Below are 22,281 nucleotides of genomic sequence, written 5' to 3'. Positions count from 1 at the left end.
CATTTTTTTTTCTTTTTTTTCACTCCTTTGGAAAGGAGGACTCGTCGCATTTCAAGAAGTTCCATTAGGTGGTTTCTGCCTTCTGGAATAACCCTCCTTGCTGTGCCACTGCAAATTGAACAAAGTAGTGTGTCGCTGCATTAACTTCACTTGGATGCTGCTGGTAAACTGTTTACCCTGGCTGGAAGGGAAGCCGTGACCCAGCTGTTTGAAGTTGCTACTTCTAAATGGAGGGTAAGCTCTACTGTCAGGAGTAAAACACACAGAAATTAGCCGCTGGCCTGTGACTTGCAGTCAGCTCTAGGTTGTGAAAGGCCAGGTGTGAACTTAACTGTTTTCAAACATTGCCCCACATGGTTGGTACCTGCATGTGATGATTGTTTTATTCTTGGTATCCTGTTGATGATGGTGATGTGCTGGACATTCTGCATGCATGCGGGAAGACATGTTCACTGGTGTACAGGGCTTTCTCGACGGGTTCAGGTTTTATTTATGCCTTTGGGTGTCACAACAATTTTCTTATTGATGTTAGGAACTTGGACAGGAACTTCCATTAAAAATACATTCTTGTCAAGCTGATGGGTTTTACCATTTGGGGGGGATAGCCTTGATAATCTAACAGGCTTCGATAGACATCTGTTAATATTTTGTCAGCTGCTTTCTAGTTTTAATGTCAGAGCTAGCAAGGTGAAGGGTGTATGCTAGAATTGTGTAGCTCTGCTGGTTTGAGCCTTCAGCAGTTTCAGTGAATCTTATGATAATAATGCTATGAAATTAAATTACACCCATAAATGATCAAAAACTAATAATTATTTAATAAAAAGTCCATTAAACTGAAGCAGAGAAAGAAGCATCTCCTTCTTAGAATGAACTCAAATAAAATCAGTTGATACAGAAGGTGGCTTTTAGCCTCAGGGTCTTCTCCTGGTCTGTTCCCGATAACACACTGGAGTGCTGGCTTCTGCTGTGCCATGTTCCTGGCGGTGCTGTGCAGCTCTGTCCAGATGGGAGCTCAGCAGCCCACCGGGTCTGCTGGAGCCCTGCCTGCTCCAGGGCCATGGTGGGCAGCTGAGGTTGCCTGGGCTTTTCACACAGGCTCACTGTTGCTGGTAGGCACTGGCTGACAGCTTCTGCTGCTCTTTGTTTTTAATTTTCCTCTTGTTTTTGCTGGTGTCGGTGCTTTTTTTTTCCTATGTCCTTATCACAGAGAAGTCAAGTTTCTATTTCTGGGTAGTTAAAGATTTATGTGATAAAGGAAAGACTGTAAAAATAGATAGAACTGCTATTTGCATTTCAGCCTGTGGTATGAAGAGGCCACAGGACTCTTCATTGCTTTTTCCCACTTTGAAATAACATAGGCTACTGAGATTGCTTGTAAATAGGCTCAGTATGTAGGTTAATACGTGTCATGCTGCAGTCTGAGATGCTGTAATTCAAGCATGGAGCAGAAATGTTGGGTGGTGTAGCACAGCTGGTGCGTTACGAAGAATGAAGTGTTCGGTTGGTGGCTGATGAGAAGCTAAAAGCCAAATCTGGCCCTAGAGCTGCTGTATCGAGTTTAAGTACAGGCTCCAAAGTCTGTAAAAGTCAATGAAAAGACACCCATAATCTTCAGAAAATGCTTTTGTTAGCACTTCTGGGACTGCAGCTCCTTGACCCATACTCCAAAGTAATATTTTTTTTTCTGCAGAGGGATCCGTAATGCTGGGTGTCTTTCGTTGCATGTGCCTGTATGTTCTGTTAACAGTAAAGCAATAAAAGGCGGGTTGCAAAAATGTGAGATAGGCTTAAAAATCACAGTATGGAGAAGCCTATAAATAAACATTGCTTCCTAGTATTTGTCGTCTTGTTTCTAAAACTTTAAATTACTCTCACTTCACATTTTCTAATCTTTTTCTATAACCAAGCAGAATAAAAACCTTCTTTTTGTTTTGGTGATGTTTTCTGAAGAGAGAATTTTTTACACAGTCTCTTCACCCAGCTGCTGGGCTTTCAGGAAGGCACCAGCTATGGCAGGGCTTGAGATAATGGCACAAGATCTGACCCCACAGAGGGTTAACAAACCACCAGGAGAGAGATTTACTGCTTTTCTCAGCATGGCTCCAAAGCTGAGGGTTTAGGAGCCTCTTGTTCGCTCCAGCCCCGTGATGGCCCTGCTTGAACTGAAATCACTCAAAAGGAAACGGGTGGCCTCCAGTTCCCTGTCTGGTGGTGGCTGTGGCCTCAGCTGTTCTGAGGAAGCAGGACTGTGAACTCTGCTTACACCATCATCTGAAAAAGCCTCTCCGTCCACCTGAATGTTACTTCACCTTTGGGAGAGTTATGGACTACAGGCAGGGGAGTTGTTGGACGTTTTCTAGATACTCATCCTTTTTGCTTCAGACCACGTGCATTATTCAGGATGGCAGGGTACAATCGTTAGCTCGTTTTGCTTAAATATGAAGCAACAAACTCCTGCATGGCACTAGTGCCAAGATCAAGAGCTCAACAGTGCACACACCCGCTCTGGAGAAAAATCAGAAGTCCTTAGAGAAGCAGTTTGGCAGCTCTTTGCAGAACCCTTTTTGTTTAGCTGTTCCATGCTGGATTTCCTTACAGGGAATGCTTTAAACCAAGCAGAAGACGTCCCTAAGAGCAATTGCCTTCTAATGTGCCATTATTCACCACTGTAAACCGATCACAACATCCTGCAGGACTGAATATGTGGAGTTACGTTCTGCCTCTGGACACACTTGATTTAGACCTAAGTGGGGCTGACCTAATAGGAAAAAACCGCAAGCTTGATCCTGACTACAAAAATAGCAGGCAAGGAATGACAGAATAGCCTTTTAAATGAAGAACAATTGAATTTAATATTAATTCCTAAATTACTCTCGTATGATGTAAAAAAAGCAAAGCTTGAGGGTTTTGGTCTTGGGTCTGCTCTCAAGGCAGCTGGCAGGGGGCAGCTAGCCCTACCTGATGTGCCCATTAAAAGCTCCTGTAGATGTATGTGTGATTCCAGGATGTTGTGATTGAGGGTTTGGTTCCCTGCCCCTGAAGAGTCAGTCCTGCTGGAATTGCTATGCAAAGACATTTAAAGGGAGTATAAAAGAAATCTTGTCAGAGGTCTGGGAATCTGCCCAAGCGCGTGTTTGTGTCAGTTACTGTGGTGGGGTCTCGCAGGACACAACCTGGAAAGCCATTGCTTGCAAGTGGGGAAATTCTTCTCCTTTGCCCAACTGCTGAGCAGAGCCAAATTCTTCAGAATCCTGGACCATGAACTTGCCATTTCAGTGGGTTTGTGTCCTCGGACAGATTGCAGATGAATTACAACCCCTGTTGTTCTCTGGGAGACTAATGGGGTAAATTGTGTTTAGGCTAAAACATATTTGTTCCACTTTTGGTATCTTCCCCCCAGCCCTGCGCTTTTTTTTTTCTTCCCCCCCCCCCCCCTTCTCCTTAGTTAAAGACCTTAAGGAAAGTGAAGGCCTTTTGCTAGTACAACATATTGAGGTTAATTCTGACCCACTAGATCACAGCTGCTTGCACTTAGCAGCATGGCATGAGTTGCTATCAAAGATGACCCTTCACAGAGCCTGGTAAGAATATAAACCTTTTGAATCCCCCTCTGAGTGGCATACACCTCATGCTGAACATGGGATAGATGTTTTTGAATTTAGATACCATCTTCTGAAGAGCAGGAGGCTATTACTCTGGGGCCATCCAGATGCGCTGCTTGTTCTGTGTCATGTCCTCCTTGATTGTGCCTTACTTAGACTGCTGCTAACAACAAAAAACAATATACTGATGTGTACCTTTAGCTTGTTGTACAGTAACTTAAATCACTTGTTGTTATTGCTAGTCCATTTGTATTTTTCTAAGCACTTGTGTTCCACCAGCACACTCAGAGTGAGTACTCTCGAGGGGGAATTTCCTTCCTGATAAACAATTCTGCAATGTGATTCAGCAGGAAGGATGTGGTGGTTAAGGCACTGGACTGGGATTTGGGAGACATGGGTTCTGTTCCCAACTCTACCACAGTCAAGATGTGATGAGTGGAAGGGCAAGCAAACAAAGAGGAGGAGCTGTTTAGCTATGGCAAAAACATACTTTCACGTGGACTGTTTGTCCAGTTTGGAGGTTATAGATAGGTCTGGCTTTTTGTTTGATTCATCAAGTAAACAATGTTAGAGACTCCTGTTTGTGCAATTGAAATCTGAAAGCTAATCTTGACCTATTCCAGGAATCCAGCTGCTGTTTTAAGTACATGTTGCTTTAACTTGCATGAAATTTCAGATGCCACTTTTCAGTGTTTCTTGGTTGACCTAATTCACCAATTTACCATTTAGTTCTCTGATCTTCAAGCAATATGCTGTGGCTTCTGTGCTAAGTTGTGTATGCACACAGTTTCTCCCGTCTGTCTTAGATTCAAAGGCAACAGACCACACACAAGATATTTCCTTTGTCATGCAGGGTAGAGTTCCTACAGTTTGATAGTAACGCTACATTCTTTCATTTCAGAAGCAAGAGCTTGGGGTACCAGCTCTGAGTTGTAGACCTCGAAATTCAGCATCCTGATTGGTGCTGCCTTTGGGAGGATGAATCAGGACAGTGACTCAAGTGGTCAGCCCCATGGTGAGTTTTATGCTTGTCCAAGTGTTTGTATATCTTCTCCTGTTCATTCAGAATGGTTTGCTTTCTGTTTATTTTCCTTACTACTATTGGAGAAGAGTGCTGAGTCACAAATACAGCAAAACCCGTGAATGTAACACTAAGTTGTGTGCCATGAAGGTTACTGCATCCTTGAGGTTTCCAGGTCCACATCTAGATATCTGCATTCTTAGAACTGTACTCCAGGTTAAAAATTTTTATAGCAATTGTTTTTATAACTTCTCACCAATTCAGCATAACACATGATTTTATTACTGTGTGTTACACAATTCATTCAGATTTTATTCGTAGTTTAGTTGCTTTGTGAATTGCTTTTGTAATTGCTTTGCCCTATAAAGTAAGACCTGTGGAAGATATGCGCATGTATCATGTATGTCCCACGAAGTTTCACTGTCAGGAGGGTCCTTGCCGGACAGGAATTTGGTACTTGTTCTGCCTCGGTCCTGCCATAAATTTCCTCTCCTCTTCCATCCCCATCTTTGGTTATTGGAATTCAGTATCATCTAGTGCTTCTGGCAGTTTTTGCGAAGGAGAAGGGTCGGGGAGACGTGTAAGCCAGCAGCAGTGCCTGACAGCCTTGCAGGCTCTTGCACAGCTGTGTGCTTTTTTGGATGTGTAAAGGGGCATTCTTAGTTCTGACGCGAGGGCTATTTTTTGACAGTTTCCATTGTTCCCCACTCTTTATTAATGGGTGAGGTCTTTTTGTCTGATTCCTTTTTCAGAAATAGAGGCTGTTATGAGAGCTGTCTGCTCACGGTTTTGGGGATTTTTCCTTTGTTCTCAAGAGTCCTGAGAATTTCTTCTTCCCTTTTTCAGACTTGCTTGGGCAAACTCATCCAGGCAGTATCTGACTGAGGAGATTGCTAGGATGTCCCCTTGCTGCGATAGCAAGGAAACTGGTCCTTATTGCCACAGCCCTTGTGTCATGCTCTCACTGACACAGTCCATGTGGCTGTAGGTAGAACAAGTCAACTTGGGTCCACTTGAGTTTGGGGTTCTGAACATCTGGCTACACTAAAGATCTTGCTGTTGTCTATCAGTTTGAACCTGGGAGTTCAAGAATGGAAAATTTTAGGAAAATACCTGTGGTAGCATGGAGTATCTATTCTGTAATACTCTGCAGGTGTTTTCATTACTGTGAACAGGTGATGATTACATGTCAGGTTGTCATGCAGATTCAGGAATCATCCACAGAAGGACCTAGAGTCTAGGTCTTTGGAAGAAGACATTCAAGGAAAGTCTGTATAACACAAACCATCCTGGGTGCTTGCGAGAAATGTATGAATCGCATGGTCAGAATATTCATAGATGGCTCGTTGCAATGTTATTTTTTATAGGGGTAATAAGCATTATGCTTTGAGTTTAGATCCACTCTCTAAAACAGGCACAGGAATGAAGCTGTCCAGAGGGACACATTTCCAATGTACTGCTTGTGCGGATTTTACGTCCTCTGTTGAAGTGCTTAGTACTGGCTACTTTTGGAGTCAAGATATGGGGTTAGGCAGGTGTGATCCACTGATGATTTATGTCTTGGCTGAAGATACCTTCAGGGATCTTCAAATCTGGACCTCTATTTGTTCACCTTCAAGCAGCAGCCTTCTGTAGCCACCTATTAAGTTTCGCATTGCCAGTTCGTTTCATTATCTAAGCCTTGCTACCACTGCAGCTATACTTAGAGAGGAAGGATATTATAATCTTGTGAAAGATTAAAATATTTTTACTGTAATCCAGCTGGAAGGGTAGCACTTTTCTCAGGGTAAGAGACAGCCAAGGTTTTTCCCATTCTGTCCTCCCCTTGTATACAGGAAGGAAGTGCTGGCAAAGGCCCCCTCAGCTTCCTGTCGACTTCGGAGCACGTTTCCAGACACAACCTTCTCCACCATCCATCACCCAGCACAGCCAAACAGTCACGGCAACGCCAACGGGAAAAACACACGTCTTGCATAAACACTTCAGAGGCAGCAAACCACTGGGATCTGAGCACAAGGCAGTTTGATTTGTAGGCTGCATCTCACAGCAGGTTACTGGGGATTTTCTTCCCCTTCCCTTTATGATCAAGTATCTCAGTAATGAAAATTCCCGTTTGAAGAAGCATCTTAAGAAAGAAAAAAAGGGGAAAAAGAAGGAAAAGGGCTGATGTTTAGTAAAGAAACTACTGTGCTGACAGTTGTGGAGCCTGAAAATGAGAAAACCCAAGGAAATGACCGGAGATGCGTTCTGGTCCAGAGCACCGCAGGGTGATGTATCTGGCCACAGGGGAAGGAAGTAGCTGTTGTCTGCCATGACAGAGGTTTCTGTCCGGTCTTCAGGGTAGGGCAGTGGTGAGGCAAACACTATCCGTGGTGCCTTAAAGAGGGAGGAAATAAATATGGGGGAGGCCTTACCTTTAAATGAATCACCTTTGCTGAATATGATTCTGTGATTCTTTCCAAAAAAAGGCTCAAAACTGAACTGTGATCTCTTTCTCAAATTACTCATTATCTCTTAATGCTGCATTACAATACTTAGGTAATATTTTCAAATGTCTGCTCAGTAGCATTTTTTTAACGACCTTTTTGGTTTTATTTTTTTCAGTATGGTTTTAGTATTCTTGCCAACTTTGAGCTGGGAATTTCCTTTTGATTCTGATAGCAAAAGCCTACAAAGGTTGGCTGTTAAGAAATGATGAGCACTTACTGAAACGCTCTCAAGATCACTGTGTAAGCCTGTTGTACAACTGGACATGACAGAATATCAAGAGTCTGACTTGATGGAGAAACGACTTTTCCATATTTGAGGCTTAATTTTCCTTGTACAGCTAACCTGAATGCTTTATGTGTAAGGATGAGCACCTATGTTAGTCTTTCTGGGTGTGGGCATCCACACACACAGAGCCCTGTCTGCATTACCGTGTTCTCACTCAGTATGTTCTGGTAGGTATTTTGGAAGACATCCTATTGTTCTTTGGCCTGAAATACTCCAAAGCTACCTCCTGGTAGGTTGTGTCCAACAGCAAGAGGACTGGTTTGTACTTGGGAATGGAAGGAGGGGGATGGAAAGACTGTCAACCACCAAAGATCCTGTGCCTGCCCTCCTTGGTTCGAATTGAGGCTGCCCTTGTTGAATTGTACTGTGTGTTTGAGCCCACACCTCAGGGTCAACTAAGCACATCAGCTTGTGAATTAGTGTGGTGTTAAAACACCTCCAAGACTTTACTGTTTGGGTCATTGGAGAGCTTGGGGTAACATTCAAGTCAGAGTCCAACTTAATGGTAAATTTAAAACTTACCCTGAAATTTCAGCAATTGCTCACAGTGTAAGAAAATAATGTTTTGTGGGGTTACATTTTTCTTGAATTAAGTGGCACTACAGGATTCTGTCAACCTTTCCTCTGACTTTTCTCTCTGAAAAAGACTACTGTCAATAATTTCTGCAGCATGATGATCTTTGTAGCGTGCCCAGTGTACTCAGTGTCAAAATAGTATTTACTCAAGGTTATGTTTTGGTAAAGTTGAGATGAAACTTGAATATGAGTGTAAGCTCTAGAATTAAAGAACGAGTATGTTGTTTTAATGATAAGGTTTTTAGGCTAGAGCTGTGGAAGTAATTCGTAAAGACTTTCCAGAAGCAAACTGCATACTACTGAGATCTGCCTGCTCTGACCTTATCTGCATACTGGCCGATGTGGTGGTTCTATTTGTAACACATCTTGCAGTGCAGTTTATGGTTTTATACTTTTTTTACTACGTAAAAACCAGTGTGTAACTCTTAACAGTCTTGATAAGCAGAAAATATTCCCCAGCTCCATGCTGGCTACCTGCATGAGCACCTCATCTGCCCAGCCAGATGTGCCTTTCTGTGGTTATTTAATTCCTTTGCTGTTTCACATTTTCATTGTCCTTTGTCTGGGGTTGCAACAGGCATGGGTTGGGAAGTAAGCTCCTTAAATGCCTTTACTATACTCTTTGGGCCAGAAGTTATTTCTTATTTAAGGTCTTTACAGAATGCAGTATTATGGAGTCCTCATATAAAATCTGAAGGTATTTTTGAAATGCTAACAACTATTTTTAAATCTACCAGAAATACTCATGCATAACACCAACTGAAAAAGAAAAGAAGGTAAAAGTTACTGGGGATGGGAATGATAATAAACAGCAGTAACAGCTGTATGTTTCTGAAAACAATAACAAAAGCAAAAAAACTTACCCATCAGGGCAATGGCCTAGAACTAGGAAAAGTCAGGTTTCCCCGCTGGTCAGGGCTCAATGTAGGTGTTGTCAATTGAAGTTGTTAGCTTTAAAAAAAAAAAAAAAAAAAGGCAAAACTCAGCAACCTAGTTTTAGGTCCTGCCTTAGACCTGAAGTCCCCAGACAGTTTGTGGCATTTGGCAGTCTCATTTCCCTGTTTTGTGAAAGTATTAATCTTCCCCTTTGTGAAGCTGCTTGACTGTACATGGGAAAGTGCTCACATTAACAGCATGCAAAATTTCTTAATTTCCTTCTAGAAAATAATTTATTATGTCTTCGCTTGTCCCGGCCATCCTGTTTGGAGGAAAAAGACATCACTCTAACAGGCAGCGGGTGCAATTCTGTTTAGTCCCTACATGCACTGATCTCTTATTTATTTTATTAATCTAATTATGCACTGTGACAGCAATGGGTTAAAAAAAAGAGACAGGACTGTGATTTGTTGACAGTGTCCCTTTTAAGTACAAGAGTGCCAACTGGAAATCAATCCACCGCATGCTAGCCGAGCAATGTGAGGAACGCGGGACGGCAGTAATATGATCAGATTTGCTGAAACCACCGAGCAAAAGTGCTGCTGCGCTGGGAGAAGCTGTGAGCGGCGGAGGTGTTTATTTCAAGAGACTGCGGCTAGGAGGACTGGTAATTCTCAAAGAAGTGAAAGCAGGCAGGGACTTGCGAGCCCCTTCTAACATGTGCTAGTGGCTGTCATGGTTCATGGCTCAAGGGAAGACAAGTCCTCAAGACTGCCAAAGTCTCTGAAAAGTCTAAGAAATAGGCTTGTGATAGTAAATCGCTGTGTGACTGAGAAGAATTATGTTCAGAGTGGACTTGTGGTCATACAACAAACTGATAGATAACGAAGAAGTTTTCTGTGAATTGCCTGCTGGTCTCTACATTCCTTTTTGCGAAAAGGGATGGAGTATGAGAGCTGTTTCCTCCCCCTTTGGTTCTTTCACATAAATCTAGTGAAGACAAGGGTCAGGTTAAATCCAACAGTCCCAAACAACTTTCACAAATTCTAGCAAGGTCCAGGTAAAAAAACATTGGAGGAAAAACATACTGTGAATTCAAACAAGCACTATTTATGAGAAAGGCTGGGAGTGAAACTGTGTCCTACAACCCAGGACCACGTTACTGCCTCTCAACGCCTGTTACCATGCAGCACCTTGAAAGGTTACAGGGTTTCCTGCATCCTTCTGTCCCTGGCTCCACAGCCCTCGTTTGCTAGGCAGACGTCCTCTTTGCCACCTTGACAAGAAGCTGCAGGGATGTGTGCTCTGGAGGAGCAGAGCGGGTTGCCTGCAGCACGTAGCCGCAGATCTTCTCACCCAAGTTGTCTGCCCCTAAACAAAAGGGTTTGGGAGTAAAAACACAGCCTCCATTTGTGTGTAGGGAGGAGGAAGGGCTCTGCCACTGCAGGGATTCATTTGTGGTTTAGTGGGAACTGTGAGGCAATAGAAATGTCCTGCTCAGGGTCTAAAGCAGTGTTTGCTATGTGTGTGATTGTACGTTCTTTTAAATTAAACTATTTTGCAAGCACTTCCTTCCTGCATTTCTCAGAAGGAGGGAGGGGGGTGTGCAAAGAATGTTTAACTGCCTTTGACGGAGGAGGAAAACTGAAGAAAACAAGAGATGCAGTCCTAACTACTGACCTTTTACTTGAGCTTGGTGATGTTTTTCAGCAGCAGAGCCTCCAGGGAGTAACAGCATCCTCCTTGCTATTGTGCTGCCTGCCCAAAAAGGGGGCTAAAGTTCAGCTTTTATGATGTTCTCACTCTGGGCTTGTGGGAAAAAGGCCACATTCCCTTTCTTAGGTCATACGAGTGCAAGAGATGACAGAGTCCTACAGTCTAACCCCAGGGCATTAGGCCAGTTCAGAATGAGACTCGGATAGACAGCTTGGTAAATATGCAGCCAGCTTTTTCTCCTTACGGAGATTCACAGCAGGTGGGAGGGTAATTTACATTGTTAAATTAAAAGGCACTGATTTATTTTATGTTGGTGTGTTATTGTTTCATAAAAGCACATGGGTTGCCATTACTTGTAATGGACTCTTGCACTTTATTGTTAAGTACTCCTTTTCCACTTTGGTTGACAGTTACTGGAAATTAATGTTATCCACTAAGATAAAAAAACAAGAGGCAAATAAGCATAAAACAAAACCCCAACCTCCTTCCCAACAAACCGCAGATTTTTAGGGAACCCTCCACAGTTTTGAGGATTGAGATTGTTGCAGTGGGTGTTCTCAAATCACGCTCCTTGTCCACCAGACTCTTTATTCCCTGTACCTAGGGGGCTAAAGAGCCATCGGTCCCTTTGCTCACTGGTTCAGATCAGGCTCCCCTTCTCATAGTTGCCACCTAGTCTTTCACTCAGCACCGTGGCAGGCAGGCTGTCACCAGTTCCCTTAGCAGCATCTAGTGTTTCTATCCACTGAGGTTTCCTTTGGCCTTGCTGTTGAAGTGTCCTTCAGTAGATACTGAGCTGTCCTGGCTATGGAGAGATGGTTGTTCTTCCTGAAATGCTGATCAGAGGAGGAGGTTCTGCCTGGAAAGGCTGCCTGTCTTAAGGACAGACACTGTTTTAAAGTTACAAATGTTGGTTTAAAGCTACTGTAAGACCTAAAAGTTTGAAAAATAACTCTGGATGATGCTGATGTTCGTCTGTGCATTTGCATCCTTTCAGCAGTGCTTGCAGCTCCTGGTCAAGGTGCTCAAGGTGCTGCAGTGTCTTAGCCTGGCCATACGGTGCTGCAGCAGACTGAGGGATTTTGTCTTTTGGCTGATGTATGAGTTTCACCTTAAGTTGGAGTCTTGTCTTTTGCATGGTAGACCATATAAAACTTAAATGTTGTACCTACCTAGCCTGCAGTGCATTGAAGAATATCTATTGCTGCCTATTGTATAGTTAATAATGTGCATCTCTGTATGACAGAAGAAAAGATGTGTGTTTTGGCAGAATGGAGCAAGTGGAAGAGCTGACTGATCTAGCAAGCAGCTTAATCACAGCTGTGAGGTGAAGGTCTTGCTCCCTGCCCTTCCCCCTCATGCCCTCGTACCCAATCCTGAGTACGTGAGTCATCCTCTTTGCTCCAGTGCTGGTACCTTGGATCCTTCACTGAGTTCGTTCAATTCACTGACCCAGCAAGAACTGATCCGTATTTTTGAATTAGTTCTCTGCCAACAGCTTGGGTGGGACAGGCTTGTGAACGGGCTGCTGAGGAGCAGAGCCTGCACGAGCTGGGGCAGGGCAGGGGCTCTCCATGTTGCAGCGGGGTGATCTGCTGGGTACGGAGGCTTTGGGTTGGTTGGTGTAACGGCACTTGCGCACAACATGCAGGAGATGTAACAAGGGCAAGTCGCTTTGCTTTTGGACAGCTGACCCAAGTAAAATGTCTTGGCACCAGCAAAGTGGTGAAATACAGCCAGATCTTAACGCAAAATACTTGAATAAAGTGCGTATGCCAAAGCACGCCTTTGGGTGGCTGTTTTATGGGAGCCATAAAACTTAGACGTTCCCCCCTTAGTAATGCTTTCATCTTCCTGAGTACCACACACCTGTGACACGGTGGAGCATGCAGTTGTGGCAGGGTGAGGGCCAGCTTGCCAGACCTTGTGATTTTTATTTGTGTGTGTGTGTGTGTTTTAACATTGAACCTTGCCTTTGCAGTGTCTTCCGATGACTGACCCTCAAATTTGGTAAATACAAATATCTAGTTACCTGAGGTATGCAGGCAGATATTTGGATTCTGGAGGAAATTAGGTACTTGGAGTCTGTCAACCCTCTGGCATTTCTGGTTATCATAGTGAGTGGTAGAGCGCAAATTAATGCTGAGAAGACAGGCTTGAAGATGAGGAAGATTTGCCTGGAAGTTTGCAGCGGACAAGAGACTTGGACTGATGATGTGAAGTCAGCGGGCAGGGGCATTCAGATAACCCCAGGAGTGTGTTTGATCAAGACAGAATCACAGCTCTTTTAGCCAACTTGAAAACTGTTCAATATTAATCTGTCTTTCTGGCTTACAAGTATTGATTTTCATATATACAAGAAAATGCCTGTGGCAGCTCGACATACAGTACTGTCTTGCCGCAGGTGCTGTATATACACTCTTGCCTGGCTGCCCACTCTCCACGATCAGCTAAGTCGTGAGCAGCTTTAGTGGCTGCGGAAGAGCCAGTCCCTTTTGACTTCCAGGGAAGGAGGCTTTTTTACAGATTTGTAGGCTTTGGCTCTACAGATCATTCATTTAACCTTACTTAATTTTGTCTGATTTCAGGAGGTATCTCTTTTCATTTTCTTCTTGATGCTCTTTGTACTTTTCTCCCTCCCAATGTCAGTATAGCTGAATTTTTCTAAATTGTTTGTTTTTTCTTGGGTAAAAAGAAATTAAGATTTATTATCGGTTTTCCCCTGCTCAGGGCTCTACCTCAGGAACATCTTGTGTAAAGCAATTTTCAGCTTTTACTTCAAGAAGTATGTAGCAAGCTGTCAGTAATTCAGCATAACAAAAGTTCATGCAGTTCAGAGCTTTCATGATTACAGAGGAGCTTTTCTTGGGATTTTTAAAATGTCCTAGACACAATTAAAAGAATTTCTCAGCAAGGAGAGTGCAAGCTGGGGACTCTCCAGCAGATGTAATCACTCAAGGAAAGCTTTGTTTGGCTTGGCTGGGTCCTGCCTTCGTTCCACGCTCTTTCATCCCGCCACCAGTCTTTGTCTCTCAGGCTTTTACAGTGTCTCTCTGTCTGTCCCTCTCTCGATCTGTCCTGCATTCCCTTGCAGGCTGAATGGACAGCGTTCACCTGGCTACTTCCAAGACAAACAGCAAGTCACATTGAAAGAGGGGGGCCTTTGGCTGCCATGAGACTTCGTGGTCACTCACTTCCTAGAATTAAAGGCTGGGAGTTGATCTGTAAGCCAGCCAAGCTGGAGACAATGATTGGGTTTCCATTTTGTTCCTTTGATACTGACTTAAATATGTGCACCAAATGGGAAAACAAAATTTACATAAAATTAAGCAGAAATCCCCTTTCTTATACAGATCTGTTCTACCCTGTGTCTTCCGATATGGATAACACAGGCAGCAAAACTCATCCATTTTTTCCTAAAGGACATTGGAAGTCAGGCCTGTTCTTAGAAAACTGATTGGTTATTAAATTCCTGGCTGTAATGTGATATTTTTTCAGTATTCCTGAGGAGATGTGACTGGTGCAGCTGGAATCCTGGTGGGCATGAGGAGACTGCACATATGTGTAGTAGCTCCAGACATGTCTCATGGCAACATTGAGAGTCCCCGTCGCCCCTGACACCCAGCAGGGTCTGTGCCTTCAGCTGGGGACTGTGAACTGGATTTCCAGAGCTGCTGATACCAGGCTAGAATAAGTAAGAAGTATTTGTTAAAACAGACGGATCCATACTGATGCAAAAATGAGGGAGATCAGAATCAGGCATCTGTTCTTGCTTTCTTGGGGGTTCTGCTGGGAGACTTTGGGTAGACTGCTTCACTTCCCAGTGCCCGTGTGTGGAAGAAGTGCATCTTCCTGCCTTATTAACTGTAATGTGTAGCCTGAGGTGCAGCTTTTTAAGGAAACCAACACCTGCTCAGTGTAGAAGAGTAAAAATACAAATGTGGAGGGCTGTTGTCTTTGAAGTGATACATGCTGTTGGCAGGTCTTGATGATAGTGGTTCATTCAGCACAGCTGCTTTGATGTATATCTTGGTAGCATTGTTGACTTGTAAGAAAATGTTGAAAAGGTGACAGCAAGGACTGTAAAAGGATTGCATTTGGGAGATCAGTGTGCTTGGCTGCATGCAAGTCTGATAGGGAGATTTCAAAGATCTTTATTTCAAATGTCTTTGAAAAAAAAAAAAAAAAGTGGCGGTGCAGGAGGGCAACCACTTGGAAGGGATTTTAGGGAACCGCAGCTCACAAACTCATGCAGGGAGTGTTAGGTTGCTTAGATAGCTTTGTGTCAAAATTGGTGATGGTTTTTGCATTGCCAGGGAAGCCAGTGCAGACTTCCTACTGTGTTTGCTCGGGTGCTCCCAGAGGTCCAAAGCCAGCTTCTTTACTTTGGAACCAGCTGCTGACTATAATGGTTCATGAAGTCTGTTGCAACTCCTGGATGGGAGATGCTCTAATAGCATGAAGAATTGTTGAAGGTAAGTACTACATTCAGTCACATCTCCTGCACTGCGTGATTCCTTTTCAGGATGGAGCTGTTGTGACAGTGCACAGGCACTTTGATCTTTTAATCCCTAGCAACTGCATGGTGCTCTCCTTTCAAAGCTGTCTCAGTCTACCTCCTCCTACTCCCCGCTGCTCACTTGTTTAAACTGTTACTGAGTCCACATATTTATTATCCTTCACTTCAATATCTGATTGTACCCATTTTCTATTTTAAGACTTTTTACATTCTTTATTACATCATTGTTATTCTAACCATGTGCTCAGATAGGTCTGTGGTGGCCCATGTACTGTAAAACAAAGTATTGTTAATATCAGGTCTTTAGTGTCAGGCCCTGTGTCTAGCACTGTACAATGACACGATTGTACTTTTGAATGATCGGAGCACTATGGCCTGTGGTCTTGTTCTTCCATGGGATAGGATGACATGAAAAAGGCCTTAATGGATATTATATTTTAAATTATATGTGCATTTAAAATGAACAAAATGACGAACAAATGAGTATGTGAAAGATTGTTCGGCTTCCCTGCTGCAGAGTTAACAGCTAATTCTTCGACACCCCAAGCCAAAGCATTTAGCAGTATTAATTTTCCTGTGAGGCTGAAGACTGAGGAGACTTTAAGTCCAATCCTTGGTAGTTCCTAAACAGGAATGACCCCTCAGGAAGTCAGGCCGAAGCATGCTATCCTTCTCCTTCACAGTTTGTTTGATTGCACGTCAACCATTCTACTCTGAGTGGTTTATATACTCCAAATGCCTCCTAAAACACTTCCATCCTCTTACTTATCCGTTCCAGCTTCCTTATTGAACATCTCATTCTTCCTGCTACCACAGCAAGGCAGCTGCTGGCAATTAACTTCTCAAGCTGTACTTGTTCTAGGTTTTTCTAATATACCTGTCTCTTAAGTATACCTCATCCTTTATTCCTGCATGTGGGGAGTTCTTCTCTTTTCCTAAATGAAAAGGACTGATGTCTTAAAGCAGATGTGACACTGGGTTATCTGTGGTGTGTTCAGTTGGATCCTGGTCTCGTTATCATTATTTTGCCCTGTAGCTGGATGTCTGAGTGGGTGTGTTGCCCATGCATATGGGTGTGAAGACTGGTACCTTTCCCCTGCTCCAGAACTGCTCCTGGGACAATGTGTTGTGCTTTTTGGACATGAGCTGGTTTTTAGCTTTAAACTAGACTGTGCTGTCGAGCTGTACCAGCTCCTGCTAATTAGTGGACAGCAGTGACTGCAGCACCACACTCTGCTGTATGATTTGGGTATGTTGCAAGTTCTGTCATTGATGAAGTTGTGATGAGGAGTGATAAGGTACCCTCTCAGGCACTGATGGACATTTAAAATGCTGCAAAGTGCTTGTGATGGTGACTGAGGTTGAGCGAAGGCCTGAGAAACGCCTGTGCAATGTGCTCATTGCTACAAACTCTTTATAACCCAGCCTGGCTTCCCTGTCTAGCAGTAGGACCATTGCAGCACACGATTCTCTGTAGCCCACCCCTTCAGCAGTCTCTGAACTGAGTACAGTTTTGGGAAGCAGCAGGATATTGCATGCTAAGCTGTTTTTCTCAATTTTGATTCAGTGGTGTAACTCAGTATCTCAGACTAAAAAGACTTTCCATTGGTATTCATGGCTCATATAACAGCTCCTCAACTGTTTCCTGCGGGTTCGGAGGGAAAGGATCTTTCCATGCATAATTTAATCACATTCAGCAGTGCAGCAGTTGGATTTTTTTTTTCCACAGAAAATCTATAACATCTTGTTAGTTAAATCTTATACTTTTAGAAATGTCAGTGAGCTTGCTTATCTTGTTCATTCAGATAAACACCTCTCAACATCCTGTTTTTCTTATGTCATACGAACAGGAAGAGAACGATTGTTTGAGATGTGCGTCAGTCATAATTGTAACCAGGCAGCCACGTTACCCTCCCCATTGCCATAGAAACCAACAAATCTCTTCAAACATGTTGGTGGTGAGCTGACAGGTATCCTTTCTTTTCTACTTAACCTCCCAAGAGCTATGACTTTGCAAGTCATGTGTAGGACCTCTCAAAGATTTATTTTTTGTTTTATTTTATAGAAGAGGGTACACCTATAAATTTTGCAAGTGAATAGCTATCACTGCTTTTATCTGAAGTAGCAATGATATCTTTTAGTCGGCCTTGTATCTAGTACTAGAAACACTGAAAAAATCCGAGACAAGCTCTTTAGTCAGTGGTAGCATAGTGTGAAGTACTGGGCAAGTTTTCGCCTGAGCGTGCATGAAATGTTTGTAATGTGTCCTAGGGAGGAATGGTTTGAGCCAGCCAGCTTTGGAAAAGCATTTGGCTATTTTACAATCACTTAAAGGTGACTTGGAGAGCTTTCTGCATGGAAGGAGCAGTTTGGGTATTTGGGGCACATTTGGGAGTAATGGGAACATTCCTGGCACCTCTGGGATTTTCAAATGCAGCAATAAGAGCAGAGATATGTGAAGGACACATTATTTGAAGATAGTTGCTTTCTCTGGCAATATTCGGTATTGGTACTGGAGACAGAGTTTTAATATAACACTCTGAGATGTAATTAGCTATAGGAACAAGAAGGAATTTTTTTAGCGTAGGGATTTTACTATTATTTTCTTCAACATGAGCAAAGTAGCAATTGTACTCTGGAGAGCTTGATCCAGCCTGGGCAAATGGTTCTTCTCCACTTTGTTTACTTCAGTCTTTTAAATACATCCTACAATAACCTGAAGGGATGCTGAAAGGCTACTTTACAAGCCATAATTTCGATTAGAAGAAAGCTACAGTATTTTCTCAAATTAACATTTAAAGCAAATCAGATCGGTTTGATATACTGCTCAACAAGAGCACAAACCATGGATGCCCATATCTGCCCTTTCTGCGTGGCTGTTACTTGTAGCCCATCCCACTAGCAGAGGAGGAGGATGGAAGAGAAAAGGTAGAATGCACGAGGCTTGGTAATAGTGTCCAATACTTTGTCTCTTGAAAACTTCTGTCCCTCTTCTGCCTGAGGGACAGAAAAGAAGCCAGCCATGACCAGGACCTGCTGGCCTTGAAGGGGTGATGGTTGCTTTCCCACTGTTACCTGCGCCTCAGAGGAATGGCTGAGGACAGAGCAGCAAGAGGGAAAAGTGGATTTCCCAGGAGCAGGCTTCAGGTAGGCGTGTGGTGACTTGCAGGACATGGTGCTGAGTGATGCAGGGCACCGTCATTCAGCAGCTGAGAGCAAGAGATGAAATACTGCTGGTGGGTTAGTTAGCGTGCCTTCCATTTATCCTTCCCTGCTGCTCAGACTGAAGATGTGGAAGTAAACAGAAAAAAGAAGCATTTGTACATAATTCCTACACAACTACGTTTACAAAAAATTGACAGAGATAAAATCTGAAGAGGCATGCATTTTTTTTCTGTATCTTTCCTGTCAGTAGATCTGTTACGGCTAAAAATACCCATGCACTGGGGGAGATAACACTAATAACTGCTACAGACATAACCTTTTTGGTTTGTTTTGTTTTTTAGCTAGTGGAAAATATTTGTACAAGTTTTAACATGTGTTGGGTAAAGCATATGAAGAGGAACTCTCACACAGATACTGGAAAACTGTGAATTTCAAAGTAAATATGTAATAAAAACAGTAAGTCGCAAAATGTAATGTGTTTTTCAATTTCTTAGCTTTGTTCCAATAGTTGTCTCCCTCCTTCAATTCTGCCTTTGTCAAGCACTGGACAATAAAAGCTGTGGGCTTTTTCCTTGCTGGAAATGTTAGTTTCAGTTGTAATTGCAAGATGCTGATCTTGTCGCTAATACCCACCATGAATTGGAGTTTTTACTGAGCTGACAGCCATAGCTTTTGCCAGTCGATGTGTGCTAAGGAAAGAATTGGTGCTGTTACGATAACCCAACTCCAGAAAGAGAAAGTGCCAGAAAACTTGGAGGTGCTGCAATCTTGTTTTCCCCTCTTGTTTTCTAATGGTAGAGTGTATTAAAATGTACAGAAGGAGTTTTTATATAAAGCAATGTCTCAAACTACATGGAAAGAATGTCAGAAGGAGATCTCTATGATGTGCACCTGTGCTTTCCCTGCATGTAGCTCTGGCATGATCTTCTTCTCTTAAGCAGAACTTGTCAGAGTTTTCCAGCAGTGTGGTACAAGAGTTGCCAGCACAGTTTCCCCATCCCAGGTGAGCTGCAGCCCTGCCTTCCCATGAGAGAAAGCTCAGCTGCACTTTTATTTGCTTTGCTAAATAAGCCGAACTCCTCACAACACATGACAGAAAAATGTTCCCATCATCACTCCTTTGTGATATAAGATCTGGAGTGTCTTTTTGAATGCTTTGTTGAAGCATTTCATAGCACAACTTTATAGTAAGCTCACATGAACCCTAACTTAGGTAAAACTCTTCTTAACTTAAGCAGAAAAGAGGCATGAATTAAAAACTGGATTAAAATTTAGGACGTGGACCCAAGCCAAGCAAAATGCTTCCTTAGTTGATGTGTATAGAAATTGTTGTGGCAGCTTTATTGGGTGAGAATTTCATCCATGGATCCGTTCCTTCAAGGAGCTATTTAAGTTTAATGCTTTGGCTGAAATACATTGCTGTCTCTTGGTTGGGGTAGGTTAAAACCACATGGGCTTCTTCAGCAGAAAGTCTGAACCTTTGTACTGGGGTACTGAAAGTGGACCCAGTGATGTTATGATGGAGAAGGCGTTGGAGACGCTGAGGAGAGTCGGTGACGGAGTCATGCAGAAACACGAGCTCACCTTCCAGGGAATGCTTCAGAAGTCGGACATCCAGAAAAAGGAGTATCTGCAGCTGGTGTGTAAAGTGGCTGCCCGTGTGTTCAGTGGTGGAGTAACAAGCTGAGGCCGAGTGGCTGTGCATTTAACCTGTGCTTAAGTGCAGTCTAAATCTTGGCTAACGTCAGGAGCTCTCACCATGTATAACTTTCTATTTCAACTTCTATTTTTAAAAACAATTTAATTCTCATTTGGATACTTGCAGAACAGTTTCCTTGAACCTGCTTGCCTATCTTCAGTGACCTAAATGGTCTCAGCTTGTAAAAAAACAACAAAGTGAATTTCAGTTTTACTGAAAGTGTTATTTTACTATGCTTCTGAAATGCTGGCAGAAAAGCCGAAGTATTCTTCAATTTCTTCAACCTGAAACTGTGTTTCTCAGGTCTGATGTATGGATTTCATTGGGGAATTGGGTTATCCAGCCGCAGATGAAAACAAATTATGTGTCTGATACTAAATACCTGAATCAGTTGTACCTGTTATGGAAATGCATAGAAAACAGAAATAGAAATCCTTGGGAGCTAGGAGAAGCAGGATGCCCTTGGTGCCTTTCATCTTATTTATAGGGATGAAGCTGCAGCATTTTTTGATTCTGTAAAAGTTCTGGCTCCCATTCAGCATCTGCCAGGACTTCTGGAGTATGCAGAAGTGAGGAACTGGCAGAAGAAAAAGTGGGAATGGCATTTAAACAGGAGTCAAACTATTATTAGTGTTCTAAAAAGAAAGTTGGATGGCTTCAAAACACGTACTATGGATTTTTAGTATTAACAGTTTGGATTTTTCATCAAAAACTACTTAGAAGAGACAGTTAAAGGTTCTTACCTTTAGAACTTGGGGGTTTCCAGAGGTCTCTGGAGGGGAAAAATATCTTTTTAAGCTTTATGATAATACCCTGCATCTGATGCTTCTTTCCCAAACTGCAGTTCAATCCACTAGACCTGCTACTGCTGCTATTCCTGACAGTACTATGTAGCTAGAAAATAAGGACGTATGTAAGAAGTTCCCCATTTTATTCTGGGCAATGTTAGTTTTCCTCACCTTTGCAGGACTGATAGGCTTGAAAGAAGAAATTGTTAGTTTTCTGGAGTTCTGTTTTAGATGTTTTTAAACTCCTGAATTCCCATTTCCATGAAAGTGCCGTTAACTTAGTGTAGGGACGTTAACTTGTGCCACGGCTATGATGGATCCCTTCGGTTCCTGGGCTTGCGGAGGCTTGATAAGGCAGCCCCACCACCCAGCAGTGGGATGTGAGAAATGGCTCATTCCACAGCAGTGAGTGTTAGTGCTTCTGGGAGCCTGGTGACTCGCCCCTTACCCTTCCCTTCTCAACACTGAAGCGTTTTATGGGAACGAAACCCATTGCTCTTTATCACTGAAAAAAATATTTGGAGCTGTTGGCTAAAGTAAATAAAAATAGCTTCGATGAATTTCTGGAGGAAAAGAATACAGTATGATGAAACGGTGTTTTTGCTTAAATAGGTTGAACACAGGAATACAAACCATGGTTTTGGCAAGACGGGGATCTGCCGAGCTCAGTCTCTTCAGTCACCTCTCTGGCTGTGTCTGGTGGTGAAGATGTAGGGAGAGGGTGTAAAAAAACCAGAAGTGAATGAGGGAGTGCACTGCTGTCCTCCCCTCCGGTGTGTGCCCCGACTCCCATCAGTCCACAACTCTGAGATGTCCTGTGCCAGAGACTGTACTGTCATCTTGGTGCTTGATCACCCTTGCTATTGACATTATAGCCCAGCTAGCAGATGAGAAAGCCATTAAAAGTATTGCCAAATGCTTGCAAAAGGTTTGTGATTGTTACATTCTTAGGCTTTTATTTGGATTAATTTGGATTGCATTAGCTGCCTAGAAAGCAGCTTCTTCGTGTTATATGTAGAACTGAGACTTGGGTAAAAATAGGTATGCTAATTGTCAAGACAGGTTGTATTGAACGTATCCAAAAATGACTTCTTGTTGTTTGAGGTGGTCACCCACATGTGTGTTCAGACTGGCAGTGTGAGACACTCTCCTTTGCCGCTGTGCAAGGGGCAGGGATGTTTCTGCTCCTGAGAATGGGTCATCTCAGGCACTATGCGAGGATGTTCCTGAGCTGGGTAACTTCTTGGGTAGGCCTCATTTTTATTTCTTTCGTTGGCACCAGATCTAAAGGGCATCTTCTGCTCACGTACTGTGTGCAGTGCCTAGGTGTTCTTGCTTGGGTGTCTGTGTGTACGGAGTGGGAGAGGAATGTGAGTGGCCCTTGGGGCTGATGTGGTGGTGGGGGAGAGGAAGGTCCTTGTGTGAAGTACCGAGGTGGAGGCGTGCTGAGCCTGCCTGCCTTATGCTGCAGTGTCTGGTAAGCAACTCTTCTTTCTCTTCATTGACAAGAAGCACTAAGAAAATAAGAGGAAAATGTTATTGGC

At 43.1% G+C, this 22,281-nt stretch overlaps 1 protein-coding gene across 15 annotated transcripts in view; it reads left to right on the top strand.

Moving 5' to 3' along the window:
* EXD3 (exonuclease 3'-5' domain containing 3) overlaps nt 1-22,281 on the top strand; it is a 291,634-nt gene that overhangs the window by 60,556 nt on the left and 208,797 nt on the right. For 12 of the 15 annotated variants that reach the window (XM_080400989.1, XM_080401002.1, XM_080400992.1 and 9 more), the window contains one exon: nt 4,504-4,617. In XM_080400989.1, coding sequence (XP_080257115.1) covers nt 4,581-4,617 — 37 coding nt within the window. In that variant the 5' untranslated portion in view covers nt 4,504-4,580. Of the gene's footprint in view, nt 1-35; nt 235-4,503; nt 4,618-14,882; nt 15,042-22,281 lie in introns of all 15 variants that reach the window. The other 3 variants (XM_080400999.1, XM_080400998.1, XM_080400995.1) reach the window with 2 other exon arrangements.

The sequence above is a fragment of the Falco punctatus genome (assembly GCF_963210335.1).
Source record: "Falco punctatus genome assembly, chromosome: 9".
NCBI classification, from domain to species: domain Eukaryota; kingdom Metazoa; phylum Chordata; class Aves; order Falconiformes; family Falconidae; genus Falco; species Falco punctatus.
This window is presented reverse-complemented; position numbering and strand designations above follow the sequence as displayed.